This window comes from Hibiscus syriacus, unplaced genomic scaffold (genome assembly GCF_006381635.1).
Source record: "Hibiscus syriacus cultivar Baekdansim isolate YM2019G1 unplaced genomic scaffold, ASM638163v2 tig00010533_pilon, whole genome shotgun sequence".
NCBI classification, from domain to species: Eukaryota; Viridiplantae; Streptophyta; class Magnoliopsida; order Malvales; family Malvaceae; genus Hibiscus; species Hibiscus syriacus.
The window spans coordinates 1,960,567-1,986,267 of NW_024062223.1; the positions used below are offsets into that span (position 1 = coordinate 1,960,567).

General features: G+C 35.7%; 1 protein-coding gene and 3 pseudogenes across 1 annotated transcript; 2 read left to right on the forward strand and 2 right to left on the reverse strand.

The window, feature by feature from the left end:
- Positions 1–1,686: 1,686 nt before the first annotated feature.
- LOC120204258 (putative receptor-like protein kinase At4g00960) lies at positions 1,687–24,662 on the reverse strand. The gene is made up of 9 exons (XM_039204373.1): positions 24,623–24,662; positions 23,177–23,179; positions 3,604–4,406; positions 3,348–3,506; positions 3,111–3,226; positions 2,768–2,978; positions 2,457–2,694; positions 2,235–2,382; positions 1,687–2,147 (listed from the first exon to the last, which is right to left on the reverse strand). Exons 3-9 carry the CDS (start codon positions 4,397–4,399, stop codon positions 1,815–1,817), a joined length of 2,001 nt encoding a protein of 666 aa, XP_039060304.1. The 5' UTR covers positions 4,400–4,406; positions 23,177–23,179; positions 24,623–24,662; the 3' UTR covers positions 1,687–1,814.
- On the forward strand, positions 8,792–12,402 carry LOC120204035 (annotated as a pseudogene).
- Positions 20,179–22,314, forward strand: LOC120204036 (annotated as a pseudogene).
- Positions 22,823–24,607, reverse strand: LOC120204037 (annotated as a pseudogene).
- Positions 24,663–25,701: the final 1,039 nt, after the last annotated feature.

The window sequence follows — 25,701 nt, forward strand, 5'->3', positions numbered from 1 at the left end:
TTGGCCGCTGTTCGTTAAACAAATAATGAAGATGGTTATTTATAATTAAAATGCGGATAAAATTGATAGATTATTTATATATTCAAGTTCATTTATTGTTTTTCTCAAAACATGATAGAATTGATAAAATATATAAATTTTAGGGTCTGATATTATTATTATTATATCATATCACATCATGATCTCCGTTATTTGAGCCTACAGCTTCACCAACAATTCTGTTCCTATGAAAACCCAGTGTAGCTGACTTTATCTCTGCAAGTGACCATCTTGTTGGGACATTATTAGTCATTTCAGCTATAGCTTCTTCTTTGAGGAGAGTTCACATTCTCCTGAATTTTTTTATTGCGTAACATGTTGCATTGCGCCTTGAATTTTTTTAACCAGTTAAGTTATAAGGATTTTAACTGTTTATGTTATAATAATCTACAAGAAATCCGGGTGCAATGGTAATGTAATAGATTACACCTTATTTTTATTTAACCGATTAAGTGCTTTAACCGTTTATATTACAATGACCTATTATAAATCCGGTTGTAAGAGTAACGTAATAGATTGCGCCACGTGTTTTTTATCAAACCGTCACTCATATTTCCATCCTATATAGTTCATTTTTATTTCTGCCGCTTGTAATAAGCGTTACCTGAAACAAAAGGAGCGCGACCTTGAAGCATTCGTAAAGTTTGTTATTAAAAATTTCGGTTGATGAATCCTATGGAAACCACATGAAACAATAGCCTAATTCAATGGAAGTGGTGAATGTTTCGAAATGTCAATGGTGGATGGTGTGCATCGATGAATCGAGTCCATTCGAAGTCGAGAAATCAACATGCAAGTAATAGCGGATCCAGAAATTAAAAAAATGTCTAAAAAATTAGTATTCTTTTCTTAAAATTAATGGGTAAACAACTTTTTTTTCATTTTCTTTAACGCATTAGACTAAACTTAATCATTTTCAAAATATCGGGATACACTTAGACCCTTAAGGGGCTTAATGCATCTGCCCGCCATGCAAATATTCTTTAAATTGGTTCCTCAGGTTGATTTGTGCAACAGGAAAAAGACTTGTAGGCTTAATCCATGAATAACTAAGCCATATCTGAACTTACTTGGTTGAATCACTGTTATCAATCCAAGCTGTTATTTTTTTTTCCACTTTTGAGATCAAATCCTTGAACAAAACATCAACTGAGGCCAAAAAAACAACCGAGTTAACATTAACACCAACATCATTGCCATTGATATCACCGAGTGACGGGTTAAAAGTTAAAACTGGTGTCAAACTCAGCGACGAAGAAAGAAAAAGAATTTTGAGAGTTGAAGTCATCTTTGAGCTATAGGAGTACCATGTAGCCATTGAAGAAGCTGGAAAAATCAGGTCTGGACGATATGGAGAAGACGATGGATTTGTGAACTACAGTTCTTTTGCTCACTATTTTATGTGCATTTGTTTAGTTTTTGGTAATAGTTAGTTATTTAGCTGTCGAGGAGGAAGAGAAAAAAGAAGAAGAAGAAGAAGAAGAAGAAAGAGAAAAGGAGAGTGTTAATGGATGTAACTGTCACCTCGGATAAAACTAATGGGAGGTAATATCATGTATATTATTGAAACAAGGATTCACCATCAATAACAACCGAATTTCTATTTCTTTTTTGGTACAAAGATGCGAATAAAAGCTGTAGCTTCAGAAATGGGGTTGAATCAGTCAACAAGGAGGTTCCAGTGCTCAAATCATCATGTATTTATTACTGAATTTCTAGACAATCATACAGAAAAAAAGTACAGAAGATGTGCAATGCAAGTACTTATTCGAACTTCATCGAGGATCTAGTTCCGAAATAGAAGCCTCATTGACAGAGTCTTGGATGGCTTCTCTTTCAGATTGATTAAAGAGTGGCAATAAATCGGACATTGTTGCTGTCTCCGTGTTGGTATTCACAGAAAATGCAGGTCTCGATGGAACCGGAAGAGACATGGAATAGCTACTAAGCATGAGAACAACAGAGGCCATGGTTGGTCTATAAGCAATGTTTTCTTGAACACAAAGCAACCCGAGATGGATGCATCTCATTATTTCGCTTCTCGATCCATCCCTCAGAATCGGATCAACAAATTCCAAAGCAGTCCCTTCATTCCAGTTTCTCCATGCCTGCAAATGTTCGACGTTATGAACTTACATAGTCTTTTAGCAACATCTATTCCATTATATACCATAACCAGAGTATGGAGATCTTACATGGGTAAGCAGAGAGTCTCCTACTTGGTTGGTGAAGCTGTTGATTCTGTGCCCACTAATGATTTCTAAAACCAACACTCCAAAGGCATAAACATCAGATTTAACTGAATATTGACCATGCCATGCATACTCTGGAGCCATGTATCCACTGCATCTACAAATACATTTCAATGAATAACTGTAACAAACTAGATATAAAATCTCATCATTCATGATACTTACTAGGTCCCGACGATTTTGCTCGTATCGGCTCGAGTTTGATCAACCACAAACAATTTCGCCATTCCAAAATCTGAGATCTTAGGATTCATCTCTTCATCCAACAATATGTTGCCTGCTTTTAAGTCCCGATGGATGATTCGGTACTGAGAATCTTCATGGAGATAAACCAGTCCCTTGGCTGTTCCCTCTATAATTTTGTACCTCTTGTCCCAGTTTAGTAGTAATCGCTTCAGTGGATCTGCAAAACTCGTAAAATTATAGGACTAAAATGCATGTTCAATAGGTGTAGTTTAGAAGGATTGAAACGGTACCGAATATAAAGTTGTCAAGGCTTGAATTGGGAAGAAACTCGTAGATTAGAACCCTTTCTTTTTGTTCGAAGCTAAAACCAAGAAGCTTAACCAGATTCCTGTGTTGAAGCTTCGCCAATAGCATGACTTCGTTCTTGAATTCTCGTGTTCCTTGTCCCGAATTTTCGGACAGCCTCTTTATAGCTACCTCTCGTCCATCTTCAAGCTTACCCTGATAGAATTCGGAACAAGGAACAATGAGGGAAAATAACAACTATTATTTCCTAGTATTCACTGTCACATATTCATTCCGTCTTTTTTCTTTGTGATGATGGAAATTTTCATACAGCAAGTCTTAAATTACCTTATAAACAGGACCGAATCCACCTCGTCCAAGCATGTTTGCATCGGAGAAGTTTTCTGTTGCAGCTCTCACTGCATGAAAGTCGATTTGCAACGATTCAACGTGCATCTTGTTATCTGCAGGTTAACAAAGAATCATTTAAGTTACATAACATTGCAAAGGATTGATTATTAGTGAATTATCTTTTGTTATAAGACTACAACAGTAAAACAAAAATAAAATCAAAGGCTAACTTACTTTGATCATTCTGTTTCTTTTTCTTGATCCTCATGGGAAGAACAACAATTCCAAGTATGACAAGCACTACGATGAAGGTGACGCTCGGAACAACTATAATGACTAATGTTCGGGATGAAATGCCTCCCCCTTTTGTACAAGCAAGAACATTGTAAGTACCTTTAGACAACATTCTAATGACTAATGTTCAGCATGCATCTTGCAGACCGGTACTTACCTTTTCTGATTTCGGAGTCCACTGACTGTGGCAGAGGACTAGCAGCTGGTGGTGGAGGACTAGAAGGTGAGGGTGGAGGAGACAAAGACGCCGTTGTAGAAGCATTGGCTGTATAGAAGGGATACAAATCCCACCGGAATAAACAGTTAGGCCTCTGAACACCACCTCCTTGCTTCCCATGGCAACAACTTACATAGGAATCTGCAGACTGCCGTAGGCAGTAGTCACAATCCTGCTCCGATAAATCTGGAGTGCACTGCATTAGTGAATATATCTTCCGGAACACCGTAACGTCTGCTTCCCCAGTTGCGTACTTGAGACTAGAAGAGCCCTTGGAAGCCTTCTTCACCACACTGTTTATCAAACTCTCCCAAACCGCATCAAATTCCGTTAAGTTCGATGTGAGGTTGCCGGTATTATAGAATGCCTCAGCGGGTTCTAGCTCCGGGGTTCCGAAAAATGAGTGATCTGCATAATGCACAACACAGAAATCCCCTGTCCATGAATAGGCCTCTTTCTGGTTGGGACAATTGGCCATGAGCTCGTGGATTGTGTCATTGACAAGGCTAAAACATTTCTCTGGAGTAGAGTCTCCTTTGCACATAGCAAGAGCGTAAACTTTGTCGGAGCCCTGGCCAATAGTGGTATTGAAGAATCCACCGTTTGCAGAGGCATTAGATGGGAGTGAATCGAGAAGAAGGTCCCGGTTATTGCCATACGTGCTGTTTGTGGTAAAATTACCAGTGTCATAGCATCTTGGGGCGGCGGCAACAAGGCCGATGCCGATAACCAGATAGGAGAGAATTGAAGAAACAGCTTTAAGTTTAACCCACATTTTGAAACTTCAACCAAAACTGAATGGAAACTTACAGTCTTTAATTCATCGGTCTTACCTGCGACTATGTCTTGGCAATGGGACCAGTTTTCCACTATTCCTACTTTTGAATTTACTACGTGCCTGTCATACTCTAGGACCCATTTGCCATTTACTTGTACTCTTGGGCTAACTAGCACAGTACCTACCCTTCTTATGGTTAAGAATTCATAATTTGATTTTTCTTGTAAACCATACATCATTGTAGAATATGAAAAATATTCTTTCTAATTTTAAAATTGAAAAAAAATAACCTACATGAATATCAGAATTTTTTATTTTATTTAAAATTAAACTATTAAAATCTTAAAATAAATTTTATTTATGTTTAAACTATATTAATATAAAGTATTTAAATATATAATTTTATTAAATTATAAATACTTAAATTTAATACGTTAAGTTACAATTAAGTCACCAAATTTGTTTATGATAAGATTTTCTTCAATGCCAGTGTTGCCGCTGCCGCAAGATCCTATGACACTACCACAAATAGAGCACACGGCAAAAGCAAAGACCTTATCGCTTCACTCCCATCTAATGTCTCAGAAAACGGTGGATTCTTCAATCCAGTGTTGGCCAGAACTCCGATAAGGTTTACGCTCTTGCTATGCTACGTGTGTCAAAACCATTTTTTTATTAATAAATTAATTTTAAAATAATAATTAAGATTTTTGTTTCGAAAAATTTGGATTTCGGCTTCATTTGAAATTTGGAGTCTTCATCAACCTTTAGGTTAGTTAAGTCGAACACTTAAAATATTTATTTAAAATAATTTTAATAAAAAATATTTAAAAAACTAAAATTGGTTTGTGTATTACCATAAAATCATTTTTAAGGATTCTGAAGTCGATTACGTTTGGGGAAGGATTAGCACTCCCACGTCGCTCAAATTTAGTACCTCTCGATTATACGTTGTCTATGTAGTGGAGCTTTATATATTCCGGTCCAAAATTTAAATTATGATCCTTTATATTTCGATGAATTTGAAAATGAGCGAATTCTTTTTTTTAATATTTGATTCGATAAAAATAATTTTATTCACTCAATTTTTTTTAAAAGTGTGTTTCTTTACTACGTAAATTAAATGAAATTGAAATCAATCATGTTGAACGTAATTTCGTTAAATCGCGGTGCAAGACAACATTGCTTTCAATCAATTTGAAAAATGAGATGCATGATTTATGAATGCGGCATTAATAAATGACATATACAAAATAAATGAAATATTCACCATATTATGATAATTAAATAAATAAAAATAAAATAAATAAATTCTAAAATAAATAAAACACAATGAATATTTATTTATTAAAATAATTTCATTAAAAATGAAAATATAAAAAATTATACATTTATTTAAAGTGAAATATGTTTTATATACTTTTAAAAGTCATATAAATATATAATGAATAATCATAAAATATCAACTTTATTCAAATAACCTTCGGAAGGACACTCCAGATTTTTGAAAGTCTTCTATAGGTTAGTCGAACAACGAAAGATTTTATAAGATTTTATAAATATAAAAACGCCACTAAAGTATAAGTATTTATCGGTGTTTGTTAAAAAAAACGCCGCTAAAAATGTCGCTAATTTTGCTGTAGTGAACGTTTCAAACTAATATTAATAGTAGTCCTTTAATATGAGACGTCTTTAATACCTACCTAAATTGTACCCGTCCCGTAAAGACCAAGTTTCGATCGACTTTTCAAAGCTTAAAACTTTTTTTTTAATGGGCGCTCTTGACTCATTCTCGAACTCAACTCAAGCAAACAAAACATCCCATCTCAGCCAAACTGCCAAAATTTATAACATGGTGACCAAATTAGAGGAAGAAACATAGAAGTATCTCTTGCAATACAATGTATTGCTCAACTAACCACACCTGTCTCATAAAGGTGAGACTGAGGGATTAAACTTTTAAGACCTAAGCTTCGTCTTTCGATTGACTTTTAAAAGCTAAAGACTTTTGCTTTAATGGGCCCTCTTGGCTCTCTCCAACTCAAATCAGGCAAGCCAAACCTCCCATCTCTGCCAAAGTTAACATTTTTCTTTCTTTCCAAATCATTGCGAAAATGTGGGTTAAACTTAAAGCTCTTCCTTCAATTCTCTCATTTCTGCTTATGGGCATCAATCTTGTTGCTGCTGCCCCAAGATGCTAAGACACTGGTAATTTTACTACAAATAGCGCACATGGCAATAACCGGGACCTTATCCTCGCTTCACTCCCTCGTAATGCCTCTGCAAACTGTGGGTTCATTACCATAGTACTAAATTGCAGCCGCAACATAGAGTAACGCCTGCACCGTAACGTTTTTTTAAGGTTACCGCGACACAAGATCGGCACAACGCGATAAGGGAACCGCATCACGATTGTTGCGGTAAAAAACCGTTACATAACACCGCAACACGCTATAAATTGCGCCGTAACGCCGCAACAAACTTTAAATTATCTGAAATATAAACTTACATAGATGAATTGTTCTAATTTAATTCTTAAAAGTGGATACATTTATTCTACTACTTTTCATGGAGATCAAGGTACGTCCAGATATCCGATAATTCAGATTTGTATAGAACAAATGCATCACAAAATAGAAGAGATGATGATGATAGAACTCATAAGAAGATGGGAGAACACTTTTATGATTCATTTGCAGGTTCATCATCATATAGTTCAACTACAAATGATAATGAAATTAGTGAATCATCTCATGGTTCTCATTCTTACCAACCAAATTCATGTTATCCACCTTACCTTGAACAAAATCCAAGTTATGGATTTTTTTGTCATTTATCATACAACATGTTTCCTACCAATGATGCATCTTATGATGCACATAATGTGTTATCTTCTTCACACGAAATAAGAAGGAATCAAAACCAAGACAATGACGAAGATGAAAATGTTTTAGATCCGTCACGCCATTAATTTTGGTAGTGAACTATAAGATATAGAATTTTTATATTTGTAGTTATGTATTTTTCTTTCTTTCTAAGTTATGTAAAATGAACATTTTTATGTTAAAATATAAAAAATTTGATATGATTTTAGTGATATTGGTTATATGTTATTCATCAACATTATAATTGTTATTACCCATTATCGAGTATGATAGAACTTCTATGGTTTATATTTGTTTTTAATAAATTTTTATCTATGAAATTAAATTTTTATTTTCAAAATAAAATATTAAAAGAGTATATTAATATTAGTATATTAAAAGATAACTGTAAAATGTATAAATATAATATTTTAGACGTATTGTGATTTTTGAGGAAGAGATCACACTCGCGACAGCCGTAACACGTCCGCGACAGCCATTACACGTTATGTAACATCCGTAACATCCACAACCACGACACCACAATAGCATTCACAATAAAAGCCGCAACCGTAATGAATCATTACTACCAGTATTGACCAGAACTCCGACAAAGTTTACGCTTTTGCTATGTGCAAAGGAGACTCTACTCCATATGAATGTTTTATCCTTGTCAATGATACAATCCACGAGCAGGGCCGGTTTTGGACCTGTGCGGGCTGCCCAACCGCATAGGGCCCAATATTTATAAGGGCCTCCAAAAAAAAAATTAAGTCAAGGCCTACATTAAATAATATTTGACAAATTATAAAAAGTAAAACCTAGATATTTGGCTATTTGCCTCCTCTCTCCTCTGTAGAAACATAAACACACTGCAAAGTAAAAAAAATACAAAAATCTCTGCGCTCTCCTCCTCTCCTCTACGACTATTTTCCAAGGTTAGTAAATGCTTTTATTATTATTTTATTTTGTCAAGATTATTAGTGTTTTATTTTTAGTTTATTAATAAAAATATAAAATAATTAATTATTTATGTATATGTGATGTTTCAGATTTCAGTGTTTGCCTCTCCCCTCATCTCCTCTGCGATTGCACTTTTCTCTTTTTCAAGGTTAGTAAATATTTTTTATTATTACTTAATTTCTTTAAGATTATTAGTTTTTATTTTTAGTTTATTAATAAAAATATAAAATAATTATTTATTTATGTATGTGTGATGTTTCAAGATTATTAGTGTTTGATTATGCTCACTTTTCTGTAGCTTTATTTTTTATATTTTAAATTATTTTAGGTGTTATTTATGATTTTTAATTCTATATATAATATTAGACTAATAGTTAACTAATAGTAGTGTAAAAGCCACATTTAATTAGTTAAACTCTATCAAACAAACTATAATGATTCATAATTTTATTATAAATCAAACAAAATAGTAATAGTAAAGTATTTGAGTTACACACATATCTTATGTTTGAAGTTTCTAATTGTATTTGTATTGGCTATTTATTGAACATGTTCAGAGATTATGCCTCCTAGGTTAAGAAAACATGAATCAGGACATGAAAAACGTCAAAAGAGAAAAAGACTCGAAGAACTCATTAAGTCTCAGAGTGGAGCTCTAAATAAGTTTATTCAAAGAGAACCACAAGTTTTTTCTCGAGATCAAAATGTTGTTAATGATCATTTTAATGATGTTGATGTACATGGCGAAGATGTTGATGATGCTAATAATGCTAATGTCGATGATGGCGATATTGATGGTAAAGGTGCGGATGATGTTAATAATGACCATGTTGATGTTAATCATGTTGATATATTTGATCCGAGACGTTGGGATGATCTTAGTTCTGACGTGATTAAGGTTCTAGTATCAGAGGGTCCTAAAAGAGATATGTCATTTGAGAAGGGTCCTAAAGATAAATTTTCAAGACAATTTTCTGCCGCTTTATATACTAGAATCCTCCCAAACAATGAGAAGGTGGATAGAGAATGGCTAGTATATTCCAAAGAGCTTGACAGAGTTTTTTTGTTTCTGTTGTAAAATATTTAGGAAAGGGCTTGCAAAAGGTCAGTTAACTAATGACGGTTTTGCAGATTGCCAACATCTTAGCACCAGACTTAAAGAGCATGAAGTTGGCCTAGAACATGTCACAAACATGGCTACTTGGCTTGATATGCGTCAGAGATTAAAAAAGAATGAAACAATTGATAAAGTGACACAAGAACAATTTGAAAAAGAGAGAGATCATTGGAAGAAAGTTCTTCAGAGAATTATTTCAATTGTAAAGTTCCTTGCTAAACATAATTTAGCTTTCCGTGGATCGAACGAGAAGTTGTATCAAAAGGGCAACGGGAACTTTTTGGGTTTAATTGAAATGTTGGAAGAGTTTGACCCAGTTATTAAAGAGCATGTGAGACGTATCACAAGTGATAACATCCATGTTCACTATCTCGGTCATACAATCCAAAATGAGTTAATAACTTTACTTGCACATGCAATCAAATCAGATATCATAAAAAAAGTTAAGCAAGCAAAGTATTACTCAGTGATACTTGATTGTACCCCAGATTCCAGTCATCAGGAACAAATGACTTTGATATTGAGGTATGTAAATTTCTCATCCACAAGTGTCAGTGTTGAGGAATCTTTTTTAGGATTTTTAAATGTTAATGATACCACTGGTCAGGGACTTTTTGATACAACACAAGATGAATTGAAGTCACTTGGTCTTGATATTGATGATATGCGTGGTCAAGGCTATGACAATGGATCGAATATGAAAGGTAAACATTAGGGAGTACAAAAGAAATTTCTAGATATAAATCCTAGAGCATTTTATACTTCTTGTCGTTGTCATAGTCTTAATCTAGCATTATGTGACATGGCTAATACTTGTTGAAAAGTGTTGAGTTAATCGATCGACGGAATCGGCCAAGAGGGGGGTGAATTGGCAATTAAAAATTGCGTGGAAGCTTTTGCAGAAAATTGAAAGTAATTGCACAGTGATTTACAGTGGTTCGACTTTCTCAAACAAAGTCTACGTCCACTACCTTAGCTATCCACACTAAGGATTTTCCAACAAATTCACTAATTTTTTCTTTCTTTTGAGGCCAAAGAGATAACCTTACAAAATCCCTCAAGAGTATACCCCAACTCTTGAGAACACTCTTTTTCCCAAAGAGAAGATTACAAATTTGCAAACTTACAAGAAAACCTCACAAGGTAAGATGTTTGCACAATTCTAGAACAAAGAAAAGAACACTCAAAGATAAATACAATTGAGTACAAAAGTGTTCTTGAAAGTAAATGAATATTGGATGAAAAATAGGCTTGAAATGCTCAAACTTGAGGTTTGATGCTTTCTCTTTGATTCTCTATAATTTCTTGTTGATCAAGGGCTTCAGAACTTGTTTAAATACACCTTGAATCACTTCTGAACGTTGGTGATAATTAGTGGAGTCAATAGAGCCGTTCAAGTGTGAAAACAATTAATTTTTCTGGGTGGAGCGTCTCATGCATCGATGCATGATGGAGGATGCATCGGTGCATCAGTGTAAAATTCAAATATTTTGACCGTTGGAACACTTGATGCATCGGTGCACCAAGTGTGCATCGATGCATGAAATGCATTCGATGTTTGAAAATAGCCTGCGAGCATCGATGCATGTCTTGTGCATCGATGCATCAAATGCATTCGATGTTTTGAAAATATTCAGAGTGCATCGATGCATGGAGAATGCATCGGTGCATGGAATGCATTCGATGTTTCAATTAATTCACTAATGCATCGATGCATGGTTGATGCATCGGTGCATCACCTCAAATAATTGAATTTAGGCTTTGATTTTGGTTCAAAATACTTTGTGAAAATTGTTTTAAAAATAGTTTAAGTACAAATCACAATTTTACACATTTAGTAAGGTTTAAAATTGATCTTGAAAAACTTGGAGTAATAATTTGATATTCGGTTAATTGAATCGAATATAAAATTTTAACATCATTTGTAAAATCTTAAAATTCATTTAACTTAATTTGTTATATCGAAATATCAAAAATGTTTTCAACAAAAAGCTAGAGATTTTTTTGGAGTAATACAGCGCATATACACCATATTTTCCAATTCTTCTAAAAGGTGGCAAATTTTGAAGGATAATGTTCAAGGACTGACACTTAAGTCATTGTCAACCACACTCTGGGAAAGTCGTGTTGATAGTGTCAAAGCTATTAGATTTCAGATTGTGGAAGTAAGAGAAGCTTTACTTCAAGTTGCAGAGAACGATAATGATTCCAAAATAAAAAGTGAAGCTAAATCTTTAGCAACAAATGAGCTTGGCGATTTTGAGTTTTTAGTTTCGATTGTCATTTGGTTCGATATATTATACACCGTAAATTTAGTGAGCAAAAACTTACAATCCAAAGATATGCTTATTGATGTTTCTATTAAAGAAGTGAAAGGTTTGATCTTCTTCTTTGAGGAGTTTAGAAACACGGAGTTCTCGAAAGCTGTCGATATTTCTAAGCAAATTGCAACTGAAATGGATGTTGATCCTCTCTTCCCTCAAAGACGTGTAATTCGTAGGAAAAGGCAATTTGACGAGAGTTCAATTAATCAAGATGCTTCTTTTTCTGCAGAGGAGTCATTTAAAGTCAACTACTTCTTGTATATTGTTGATCAGGCAATTGCTTCTCTTACAACAAGGTTTGAACAATACAAAGAGTACGAGAAAAATTTTGGTTTCTTGTTCTCTTGTGACAAGTTAAAGTTCTTTGATGAAAACCACCTTAAGTCATGTTGTAGTCATCTTGAAGATGCACTCAAGAAAAACGGACGATCAGATATTGATGCAAATGAACTCTATGTGGAGCTAAGATTACTTAACAATTTCTTGCTAGTTGAAAATATGAGACCTACTAATGTTTTAAAATTTATGAAAAAGGTCGATTGTTTTCCTAATGCACTAATTGCATTTAGAGTACTATTGACTATTCCAGTAACGGTGGCATCTGCAGAAAGAAGTTTTTCAAAACTGAAGTTATTGAAGTCTTACTTGCGGTCCACAATGTCACAAGAGAGACTTAATGGATTGGCATTGATAGCTATTGAAAACGATCTATTGGAGAGTCTTGATTATTAAGAGCTAGTCAATAACTTTTCTTCCAAAAATGCTAGGAGAACGAATTTATTTAGAGAATAGCTTACTTTGTATTTCACTTTATTATATGAAGATATTTTTTACCACTATTTAACGTTTCTTATAGTTATAATAAATTTTGAAATATTAGTGAACTTCTTTATATATCTAATATTTTAGTTTTAAAAGGCCTATTTTAAAGTTATGGCATAGGGCCACCAAAATTTACAAGACCTACTCATGGACAATTGTCCCAACTAGGAGGAGACCTACTCATTGACAAGCGTCGTTTTACTTGTCAAAATAAAATAAAACCTCTTCTCAAATAAAAGAAATAAAAATAAATATAGTATGGTGGAAGACGGTCGATCCACAGGAGATTTGGAATCTCTGATGCGATTCATGCTGATTTTAGTCCATGAAGCTGTAACAAAATTAAATAAAAAGTGGTAGGCAAATTGAGATGAAATAAATAAGAAAACGAATTGAAGATTTAAGTAAAAAGAATTGAAAATAAGCAGTAAATCAAGAGAAGATAGGAAATTAAATTTGAGAATTGACAATGAGAAAAGTCATCTCGAGCTAGCTTTGTTTCGATTCCTTCGATCATAGAAATGTGTTTTTTCTCCGGGATTCATGCCAGTTACAGTCTACAAGGTCTAACCCATTGTAACTTATCCTTTTTCGTGTAACCGATGTTCCCATGTTTATCTTTGAAAGATGATTCTTAAGTGGAATAATCACATCTATTGTTGTTAAAACATTCAAATTAAAGCTGGAAAGGCCCGACTCGGATGTTGTCTCGTCAAGAATCGATCCCGATCTCATTTTCCCTTAGCGGACCGCCGCTAAGCGTGTTCACAAGAAGTCGAAGTGCCACAGGCTGATCCTTCTCCCAATGGTATTTTCAAACAATGTTCAGACCAACGTCGACTTTTTGATTCGAAAACATTTAAAAATTATGAACAAGTCAATTGCCAAGCTCTTTTATCCAGAAAAAATTGAGAATGTATCCCAAAGAGATTTAAGCGCTTTGCTCGATTTTCACAAATAAAATCGATTCATTACTAGCTATTGGCGCGAGGAAATTAGCTAAGCATGATATTGATTATCATACTTAGCATAGGTTTGCAAAATAAAATAAAAATAACTTGGAAAAGTAAAAGAAAATAAAGAAAAAGAAAATGAAGACTTTAATTAGAATAGAAAAATGCCAAAAAAAAAACAAAAGTAAGAAGATGATGTTTTAGCCTTTACCCATGAAGGGTATTTATAGGTTCCCAAATCCTAAAGTTAACAAGGAAATTAAAAGTCAATTCCTTAAGTTTTAAAAATTAAAATCCAAATCCCCTAAAAGTCTCCACTGATCATGTTGAACTGTTTTCAGGATATTCTTTGCGTTGACTCAGACCTTCTAGAAACTACCAAGTCAGACCCGCATCGTGCCCATGTCTCCATCCATGATCAGAAAATAAAAAAAAGGTGCAGAATACATCCTTTTGCTTCTAATTCCAATAAGTTGACCTATATACAGAAAATGAACAAACACAACCCAATTTAGCAGTGATATGTTCGTAAAATGAAGAATTTAGCAATAAAAAGGAGTCAATCTTAAGCACTAAGCAAATTCCCCCTCACTTGTCTCATAATTGTCCTCAAGTATGCTTGAATTAAATTAATCAAAAGTTTAATTTTCCTTTCCCCAAACCATTGCATGCTTAAGCAAATCATGAAAACCAAGCTCACAAAAATGACATGAATTAAACACCAATCAAGTGAAATGGCATAAGTAAGAACTAATCAATCAACCTTGCAATTGTCTATCATTTAGCAATTAAAATTTCGGCCTAACTTAATTCCTCTCCAAGAATCACTCAAATCAATCAATGTGTTTCGGGTGCAAAAACTTCGCTCAAAGTCAAAAATTAAACAAGGATCTCTATAAGCTTGTGACATCATCAATTCTCCACTATTTAGAAGAAATAGGATGCAAGATCATTAGGCCTTTTAAATGGGTGTAATGGGGCTGAGGTAAAGGTAGGGAAGAGGCTAGAAATGAGGTTCACAATCGAGAAAAAAGAATTCTTCAAAAAAATTAACCGAGTCCACGAACAAAACAAGACAAATGAAACAACAAAAGAAATATGTACATCAAAAGTAAAATCAAAATCAATCAAACTGTTTTTCTATATTTTCATCAATTTTTTCTTCTTTTTTTTCATTTTTTATGCTTTTTCAATTTTTTCTTAACTTTTCTGACTTTTTTCATTCGAATGTTACTATTTTTTTGTGTGGAACAAAGTGACTCACAAGCTTTAATTCTTTGTCTCGATAAGGGTAAAAAAGAGTGAAAAATAAAAAGGGTTGGGTTTAAGATTAAGGTGAAACAAAGTGGAAAAGGACTTAAAATGGTTTACTAATGGAGAAGAAAAGGGTAGGCTTTTTTCTTTCGGGTTAAAACGGGGTAAATCCTAATGCCTAAATTATATCAAAGTAACCTATTTCATGTGTAGTCTCAAAATGCATTCATGCCACAAGTTCTAGATTTCCATTATTCAATTTGACACATTCAAACAAGAAAAAGAGCATAGAAATGAGGATATGCATGCTCAAGGCTCAAAATCTCACCAAATGGGCTAAATAATAAAGCTAGGTGAGGAATTTAATTAACAAGATCAAGACATGTTGCAAAGGTCATCTAACTAATAACCTACTCATGCAATTCAACTTATCAAGCATCTTAAAATTCAAGTTATAAATGATTCATTTCAATTAAACATTCAACTAATTCAACCAATCATACATGTGAGAAAGGGGCCATCAATGACTAAAATCTGGTATATTATTATGCTTCTAATGCAACTACATCATAACCAGCTTATACAGCAGCTATGACTTCAAGCTTACTCAATCTCTTAACTTCCTATAACAACATTCATAACAGAATCCAAAACAACCATAACAACTCACACCACACTCAATGCACACATTAGCAGTGCATGTTCTAGAATGCACTGCATATTCTAGAATGCATATTCCAATATTCTCCCTACTCTTTTCCTTCTTCTTGAGAAAATGAGAAAACGAACACTTGGATCGGAAGTGCTGATGCTTCCTTCCGTTCGACTTGAATCGGAAGTGCCGATGCTTCATTCCGTTCGACTTGAATCGGAAGTGCCGATGTTTCCTTTCGTTCGATTTGAATCAGAAGCGCCGATGCTTCCTTCCGTTCGACTTGAATCAGAAATGCCGATGCTTCATTCTGTTTGACTTGAATCGGAAGTGCCGATGCTTCCTTCCGTTCGACTTGAATCGGAAGTGCCGATGCTTTCTTCCGTTCGATTTGAATCGTCGGTGCACCTTGAAGGCTGAACGTGCTCGACACGCACATGAATCCTCATCCTGATACTCGTGTTTCCCACCTGCTTGTTGACTTTAACACTGATGACGCGTTTCGTGACATTCCAAACCCGACCAGTGCGGCCGTGGTAAAACTTATGGGGCATACCCTTATGAACGACACCATTTCCCTTGACGTTGACATAGTCGTCGATCTTGTAAGTCTTGAGATAAGTGGACAAGGGAATGTAATCCTTCTTTCTGAAGGGTCTGGAGAATGAATCCTTTGTTCGAGAGCGGACACCATGACTGGCTGGCATTTAATGAAGTAGAAGGAACCTCTTTCATCTAAAAGAAACTCAATAGTTCCTACACCAATGTAACCAATAGAAGCTGCAGCAGCAACTGCTGCATCACCCATGGCCTTCTGTAACTCTGGTGTCAATGCTGGAGAAGGTGCCTCTTCTAGAAGTTTTTGATTCCGTCTCCGGATGTTGTAATCACGCTCACCCAAGTGAACAACATTACCATATTTATCCGCGAGAACCTGGAACTCAATATGCCTTGGATTCTGAATGTACTTCTCCAAATAAACTCCATCATTTCCAAATGCAGCAACAGCTTCACTTTTGGCTTGTTGTAATAACTTCACAAACTCATGAGGTTCTTTAGCAAGACGTATCAGAGGAAAATAAGAGGGTTGTAGAAAATTGGTGCAGGCAGCAAAGGAAAGTGACAATTCAATAGAAGAAGCAACAATAGTTGAACTGATTTAGATATACAAAAAATGAAAATAATAGCAGCGGATGAAGAAAAATAAAGAAGTCAGGATCTTTGGTGAATGATACCATGTGAGAAAGGGGCCATCAATGACTAAAATCTGGTATATTATTATGCTTCTAATGCAACTACATCATAACCACCTTATATAGCAGCTATGACTTCAAGCTTACTCAATCTCTTAACTTCCTATAACAACATTCATAACAGAATCCAAAACAACCATAACAACTCACACCATACTCAATGCACACATTAGCAGTGCATGTTCTAGAAAGTCTGGTATCACTCGCCAGACGGTCCTGACTTTATTTTTTTTTTCTTTCGCTGCATGGAAGAGGAGGAGAAAATGTCTTCGGCAACGGCTGCTAAACCATCATCGTTTATTGCCAGCTTGGATCTAGTGAATTTCGTTGGGTTCTTAGAGAAGACGGAATTCAATTCACCCTTTACCCTCATCACTTAAGCGTATCGCCTCAATACGGAAAAAAATAAAATTAAGACATAAAAAAGAAGGGTAAAGGGAACTCCCCATGTTCAATGATAACCACGGCTGCGTCTAGGGCAAAGATATAAGAGAATTTATATAAGAGAATTTTCGTGATGTTCTCTTCAAGAGAGTGGAGACGTTTAACAAAATTGGGAACTTGTGGTTGTGGAGTTGAGTGCGACAGTGGTGGAGATTGTGGTGGTGCATGGCGGCGAGTGAAGACCCACTCGGTCCTTGGTGTTATCACGCCCGACGGAGCAAGGTATGGTGTGACAAGGGTGCCGACAAGCAAGCCCATGGAGTCCAAACAATGTTCAATTAGTCCATCCATAGAAAATGCATAAGTATAATCCACTAAATCGAAATTAGCTATCCAAGTGGCTAAATGAGTAATGTATGGACTAAGTATTAGAGGGTGATTAGATCTAATTACGATCTTGAATTGTTGGGCGAACCAAAAACCAAGATTTACCTTTCTTCCGGTGAACATACACCAAAGCAAAAACAATTCAGTCTTACTTAGAATGCCGGAAGAATCATTCCGACCAGAATAATTGTAGGCGAGGAACCTTTGAATGTAGTACAATGTCGGGTCGTGAATGTTGATAGCTTTCACCGAGTGTGGATTAAAGGGCTGGTCGACGAAGCCAGTGAGTAAGGAATAGGCTGAGTCTGCATCAAAGTCCCTGGGCATCTCAGTCAAAGCTATTAGATAATCTAGACTCGTGATGTTCGCCATAAATCCCATTGTAAGATTAAAATAAAAAATAGACATGCTAAATTGATTTCCAAACAAACGAAACAAGACAACACCAAGAGACTCAATAGTGATAAATCGAGATTGTGTAAATGAGAAAGTCGAATAAAACTCGAAAACCATTTCATAAAAAGTTCCGTTTTTGATTTACAAAAATAAAGTCCAACCAATTACGGCAAAGTATGCAATAACAAAATCTTTAATATGAAGATTTTCGAGAGTTTAGTTCGGAATAAATTTACATAATATGAATGGCCGATGTCGAATATTCTCAAAGCAAACCAGCTATTCATTTTAGAAGTGGAGAAAACCTTTTAAGGGCTCATCAGATCGCACTGTGTAGGTGCGGTGGTGTCTATTCCGTTCAGGATTGGAGGACGTCGGTGGTGGACTATCTGGATGTGATATGAATGCACTGGAACTTGATGCCAGAAACGGAGAAGAATGTGACCCATAGTGATGTTCATACGAAGGCGCAGCAGCTTGGTCATCCGGAATATGCATGCCCGAAAAATCCTCTGTGAAGTCAAATGAAGGGTGATACATTAGTAACGGTCAAATAGAAACGGGTTCGAAAATTACCTTAGGACTATTATCGACTTCGGCCGAATGCATGGAGAATGAGGGCACTGTCGTATGTCGTGAATGGCACGACCAAAAGTGAGGGTATAGGCTAACGTACACTGCGACCCAAATGCATGCTAACCTGTACCGTATTTAATGAAACATCACGTTTCAATATGGGGGAGGAATTCTCTCTTGCTGCTAGACTACTTTGGCCGAAAAATGACTATTTCGGCAGGAATTTTCGCTACATCACTACAATTCGAGTCCCAAAAAATGCATTCGCACCTACAAAAAGCAAAATACTAATTATTTACATCTAAACAAAGAAAAGAAATCGATGATCGAAAATGAAAAATGAGTAGAAGAAAAATGAAAATGGGTTGTCTCCCATAAGCGCTTTTGTTTAACGTCGGTTCTTCCAAGCTGATTTCCTCAATCAGCCCGACTGGCGTGCTTTCGTAAAATGTCTTGAGCCTTTTACCGTTTACTTTGAATCGTGCACCCGAACTATCTTCGACTTTAACGACTCCATGAGGGAAAACTTCGATTACCGTTAAGGGTTTAAGCCATTTCGACTTAAGTTTTCTTTCAAAAATTTTAAATTTTGAGTTAAACAAAAGTATTTTCTGCCCAATCGAAAAAAACTTAAATGCCATTTTTCGCTCATGAAACGCTATTGTTTTTTCTTTAAAATTATGTGCGCTATCGTAAGCGTTTCGACGAATTTCCTCGAGCTCTTGGATATGTAACTTCCGTGCTTCGATCACCATATCCATTTCCATGTTGCATTCTTTAACAGACCAAAAGGATGTGTTCAAGCTCCACCTGCAAGTGGCAAGGCTTGCCAAAATCTAATCGGTAAGCCAACATCCCGATAGGTCCTTTATAAGCCGTGGGGAAATCCCATAGAGCATCGACTAACTTCAAGCTCCAATTCTTCCAATTTAGTTTGACGATATTTTCAAGGATGGATTTAATCTCTTGATTTGACACCTTTGCTTGTCCGTTCGTTTGGGGATGATAAGCTGTTGTAATTCGTTGAGTCACGATGTACTTCTTCATTAATGTCTCGATGACTCGGTTGATGAAATGCGTTCCTCTATCGTAAATAATTGCTCTTGGAGTTTTTGCATCATTATTACAAGTGACTCTCGCCTAAAAATTCTAAAGATAACAAGGAAATAAAAATAAATTAAAAGATAATTCCTTAAGTTTTGAAAATTAAAATTCAAATTAAAAATTTTGAAGGGTATTTATAGGCTCCCAAATTCTAAAGATAACAAGGAAATTAAAATAAATTAAAAGTTAATTCCTTAAGTTGAGAATATGCTGACTCAGACCTTCTAGAAACTGTCACATCATATCCGCGTCGTGCTCATTTCTTCAACCATGACCATAAAATAAAAAAAGGTGGAGAATACATCCTTTTGCTGCTAATTCCTGTAAGCTCACCTCTGCATAGAAAATGAATAAACACAACCCAATTTAGCAGTGATATGTTCTTAAAATGAAGAATTTAGCAATAAAAAGGAGTTAATCTTTAAGCACCAAGCACTCACGGACAGAGGATTTCTGTATTGTGCACTATGCAGATCACTCCTTTTTCGGAACCTTGGAGCTAGACCCCACTGTGGCACTCTATAATACGGGCAACATCACATCGAACTTAACGGAATTTGATGTGGTTTGGGAGAGTTTGATAAACAGTGTGGTGAGGAAGGCTTCCAGCGGCTCTTCTAGTCTCATGTATGCAACTGGTGAAGCAAAGTTCGGAGTATTCCAAACGATATAATCACTACTGCAGTGCACTCCGGATTTACCGGAGCAAAATTGTGACAACTGCCTAATGCAATCCGCAAGTTGCCATGGGAAGCAAGGAGGTGCAGTTCTGAGGCCCGACTGTTATTTCCGGTGGGATTTGTATCCCTTCTATACAACCAATGCTTCTATTACGGCGTCTTTGTCTCCTCCACCCTCACCTGCTAATCCTCCACCCCCAGTTGCTAATCCTCTGCCACAGTTAGTGCACTCCGAAATCAGAAAAGGTAAGTACCGGTCTGCAAGATGCATGCTGATTTTAGGAATAAATTGATGCACATGGAAATTGGTTTCTTGTCTAAAGGTACTAACAAAGTTCTTGCTTGTACAGAAGATGGAGGCATTTCATCCCGAACACTAATCCTTATAATCATTCCAAGTGTCATCTTCGTGGCGGTGCTTGTCATACTTGGAATTGTTCTCCCCATGATGATCAAGAAAAAGAAACAGGATGACCAGAGTAAGTTAGCCTTTGATTTTCTGTTAATTTCCTGTTATAGTCTAATAACAGAACATACATAATTCAGTACTAATCAATCCTTTGCAATGTTTAATCATGATGTGGTTAGTTTTGCTCTCCTTTCCATTTGTTACAAGTTATGTAACATTAATGATTCTTTGTTAACCTGCAGATTACAAGAACCATGTCGAGTCGTTGCAAATCGACTTTAATGCAGTGAGAGTTGCAACAGAAAATTTTTCCGATGCAAACATGCTTGGACGAGGTGTATTTGGTCCTGTTTAGAAGGTAATTTAAGAATTGCTGGATGAAAATTCCCATCAACTCAAAGAAGAAAAAAGACAGAATGAATATGTGACAGTGAATACTAGGAAATGATAGTTGAGGTTTTCCATCATTGTTCTTTGTGCCAAATTCTGTCAGGGTAAGCTTGAGGATGGAAGAGAGGTAGCTATAAAGAGGCTGTCCGAAAATTCGGGACAAGGAACACGAGAATTCAAGAATGAAGTCATGCTATTGGCGAAGCTTCAACACAGGAAACTGGTTAAGCTTCTTAGTTTTAGCTTGGAACAAAAAGAAAGGGCTCTAATCTATGAGTTTCTGCCCAACTCAAGCCTTGACAACTTCATATTCGGTACCGTTTCAATCCTTCTAAACTACACCTATTGAATATGCATTTCAGTCCTATAATTTTATGAATTTTGCAGATCCAGTAAAGCGATCACTACTAAACTGGGACAAGAAGTGCAAAATTATAGAGGGAACAGCCAAGGGACTTCTTTATCTTCATGAAGATTCTCAATACCTGATCATCCATCGTGACTTAAAAGCAGCCAACATATTGTTGGATGAAGAGATGAATCCTTAGATCTCTGATTTCGGAATGGCGAAATTGTTTGTGGTTGATCAAACTCGAGCTGATACGAGCAAAATTGTCGGGACCTTGTAAGTATTAAGAATGATGAGATTTTATATGTTATTTGTAACACTCGTTATGTTGTGATATCCAAAACTCAAAAGATCCCATGCATTAGCCTATCCTTCAAATTCATTTATTCATTGAAATGTGTTTGTATATGCAGTGGATACATGGCTCCAAAGTATGCATGGCATGGTCAATATTCAGTTAAAATCTGATGTTTATGCCTTTGGAGTGTTGGTTTTAGAAATCATTAGTGGCCACAAAATCATTAGCTTATCCTTCTCCAACCAAGTAGGAGACTCTCTGCTAACTTATGTAAGCTCTCCATACTCTGGTTGTGGTATATATAATGGATTTGATTTTGCTAAAAGACAATGTAAGTTCTTATCCTCAAACATTTGCAGGCATGGAGAAACTAGAATGAAGGGACTGCTTTGGAATTTGTTGATCCAATTCTGAGAGATGGATCAAGAAGCGAAATAATGAGATGTATCCATCTCGGGTTGCTTTGTGTTCAAGAAAATATTGCTTATAGACCGACCATGGCCTCTGTGGTTCTCATGCTTAGTAGCTATTCCATGTCTCTTCCAGTTTCATCGAGACCTGCATTTTTTATGAATACCAACACGGAGACAGCAACAATTTCCGATTCATTGCCACTCTTTAGTCAATCTGAAAGAGAAGCCATCCAAGCCTCTGTCAATGAGGCTTCTATTTCTGAACTAGATCCTCGATGAAGTTCGAATAAGTACTTGCATTGCATATTTTCTGTACTTTTTTGTTTACTGTATGATTGTCTAGAAATTCAGACCAACCATCCACCCACCGAGTGTGCTCACTGAGGTGCTTAAATGCATCAACTGCAGTTGGCATGTTGGGAGTCGACATCATAATCCTTCCTCCACCAGCAGAACCTGCTTTTTATGTTTGGCGTTTTGTTGCGGAACCAATTCAACCCAATTCAGGTAATTGAATCTGTTCTGTTAATGAATTTATGATTTCGAATATGTCGCCTCCGTGATTGGTTAGAATCATTTATACGGTTACAAGATTGCTAACAACTCTAACTGACTAACAAACTAACTGCAGCAACTCCAAGAGCAGATATCAGCTGCACCTGCAGCTAGCAACGATCCATGCACGAGCACGAGCACCAGCAACCATCCATGCACGAGCGTACTAGTGTACTTCAACAAGTACAGAAGATATGCAATGCAAGTACTTATTCGAACTTCATCAAGGATCTAGTTCCGAATTAGAAGCCTCACTGACAAAGTCTTGGATGGCTTCTCACATCGTTGCTGTCTCCGTGTTTGTATTCATAGAAAATGCAGGTCTCGATGGAACCGGAAGAGACATGGAATAGCTACTAAGCATGAGAACCACAGAGACCATGGTTGGTCTATAAGCAATGTTTTCTTGAACACAAAGCAACCCGAGATGGATGCATCTCATTATTTCGCTTCTCGATCCATCCCTCAGAATCGGATCAACAAATTCCAAAGCAGTCCCTCCATTCCAGTTTCTCCATGCCTGCAAATGTTCGACGTTATGAACTTACATTGTCTTTTAGCAACATCTATTCCATTATATACCATAACCAGAGTATGGAGATCTTACATGGGTAACCAGAGAGTCTCCTACTTGGTTGGTGAAGCCGTTGATTTTGTGCCCACTAATGATTTCTAAAACCAACACTCCAAAGGCATAAACATCAGATTTAACTGAACATTGACCATGCCATGCATACTATGGAGCCATGTATCCACTGCATATGCATATACATTTTTACGAATAAATGTAACGAACAACATATAAAATCTCATCATTCATGATACTTACTAGGTCCCGACAATTTTGCTTGTATCAGCACCAGTTTGATCATCGACAAACAATTTAGCCATTCCGAAATCTGATATCTTAGGATTCATCTCTTCATCCAACAATATGTTGGCTGCTTTTAAGTCGCGATGGATGATTCGGTACTGAGAATCGTCATGGAGATAAACAAGTCCCTTGGCTGTTCCCTCTATAATTTTGTACCTCTTGTCCCAGTTTATTAATAATCGTTTTACTGGATCTGCAAAAGTTGTAAAATTATACGACTAAAATGCATGTTCAATAGGTGTAGTTTAGAAGGATTGAGACGGTACCGAATATAAAGTTGTCAAGGCTTGAATTGGGCAGAAACTTATAGATTAGAACCCTTTCTTTTTGTTAGAAGCTAAAACCAAGAAGCTTAACCAGATTCCTGTGTTGAAGCTTCGCCAATAGCATGACTTCGTTCTTGAATTCTTGTGTTCCTTGGCCCGAATTTTCGGACAGCCTCTTTATAGTTACCTCTCGTCCATCTTCAAGCTTACCCTGATAGAGGATTCACTGTCACATTCATTCTTTTTTCTTCTTTGATATGATGAAATTTTCATACAGCAAGTCTTAAATTACCTTGTAAACAGAACCGAATCCACCTCGTCCAAGCATGTTTGCCTCGGAGAAGTTTTCTGTTGCAACTCTCACTACATTAAAGTCAATTTGCAACGATTCAACGTGCGTCTTGCTATCTTTTTCTTTTATTAGTGAATTATCTTCTTGATTACTAACCAACACCATCCTTAAACATTGCAAAGGATTGATTATTAGTGAATTATCTTCTGTTATCAGACTACAACAGGAAAACAAAAGAAAATAAAAGGCTAACTTACTTTGATCATCCTGTTTCTTTTTCTTGATCCTCTTGGGGAGAACAACTCCAAGTATGACAAGCACCGCCATGAAGATGACACTTAGAACGACTATAACGATTAGTGTTCGGGATGAAATGCCTCCCCCTTCTGTACAGGCAACAACTTTGTAAGTACCTTTAGACAAGACACCTATTTTATTCCTGAAATCAGCATGCATCTTGCAGACCGGTGCTTACCTTTTCTGATTTCGGAGTCCACTGACTGTGGCGGAGAACTAGCAGCTGGGGGTGGAGGACTAGAAGGTGAGGGTGGAGGAGACAAAGACGCCGTTGTAGAAGCATTGGGTCTATAGAAGGGATACAAATCCCAGCGGAATAAACAGTTAGGCCTCTCAACATTTTAAGATTATAGTTTGAAGGAAGAAAAAAATAAAAGTTGAAGAGATGGTTTTCTTGGCAAAGATGAGAGTTGTTTGCTTGGCTGAAGTCAACTACATGCCAACTCGAATTTATCCTTAGCTGGAGTTGAAGCAAAACTGAATGGAAACTTCAAGTCTTTCAGTCATCGGTCTTACCTGCGACTATGTCTTGGCAATGGGGACCAGTTTTCCAGCATTCATAGCCTGTCTTACTCTAGGACCCATTTGCCATTTACTTGTACTCTTGGGCTAACTAGTACAGTTCCTACCCTTCTTATGGTTAGGAATTCATAATTTGATTTTTCTTGTAAACCATACATCATTGTAGAATATGAAAAATATTCTTTCTAATTTTAAAATTGAAAAAAAATTAATCTACATAAGTATCAGATTTTTTTTATTTTATTTAAAAGTAAACTATTAAAACCCAAAAATAAATTTCATACAAGTTTAAACTATATTAAAAATAAAGTATTTAAATATATAATTTTATTAAATTATAATTAATAAAATTTAATATGTTAAATTACAATTAAGTTATCAAATTTGTTTATGACACGTTTTTTTGTCTTTATGGCATATTTTTGGTTAATTGATTTTTGTTTTAATTTATCTTTTTTTATGGTTTGATTTGATATCATCATGACTGATCAAGATGATATTCATTTGTTGTCATGCTGATCTTTCTTGTTTTGGACCATGGAATTGAATTTGGATACGCTATTTGCATTCTAGGATGGTTTTTTCATGCTACTCAACTTTGATTTGTGGTTTGATCGTTGTCTTTTAGTTATTTGATTCATTTTGTAGTTTATTTATTGATGCAGTTACATATGTTCGTATCTATCTTTTATTCGAGTTTTTTAGTTAGATTTTTAATCTTTTCCTTCTATGATCTTGTGTGATCTTAATGACTAATTTTTGTATTAATGGTGATAAGAAAACATCTTAGTTATGTGTTTAGTTTAGGTTTATGATTGTAAATATTCTTTATAATTATGAATATTTCTTCGTTTTTAATAAAACTATGAGTTATATAAAAATAATAATAAAATTCTAAATTTTTA

Excerpts from the sequence above, each read along its gene's own strand:
- LOC120204258 (XM_039204373.1), bottom strand. The coding sequence starts at position 4,399 with ATGTGGGTTAAACTTAAAGCTGTTTCTTCAATTCTCTCCTATCTGGTT. Across the intron at positions 2,383-2,456 it reads AGCAAAATCGTCGGGACCTA|TGGATACATGGCTCCAGAGT; the intron begins GTAAGTATCATG and ends TTGTAGATGCAG. Across the intron at positions 2,148-2,234 it reads GAGACTCTCTGCTTACCCAT|GCATGGAGAAACTGGAATGA; the intron begins GTAAGATCTCCA and ends GAACATTTGCAG.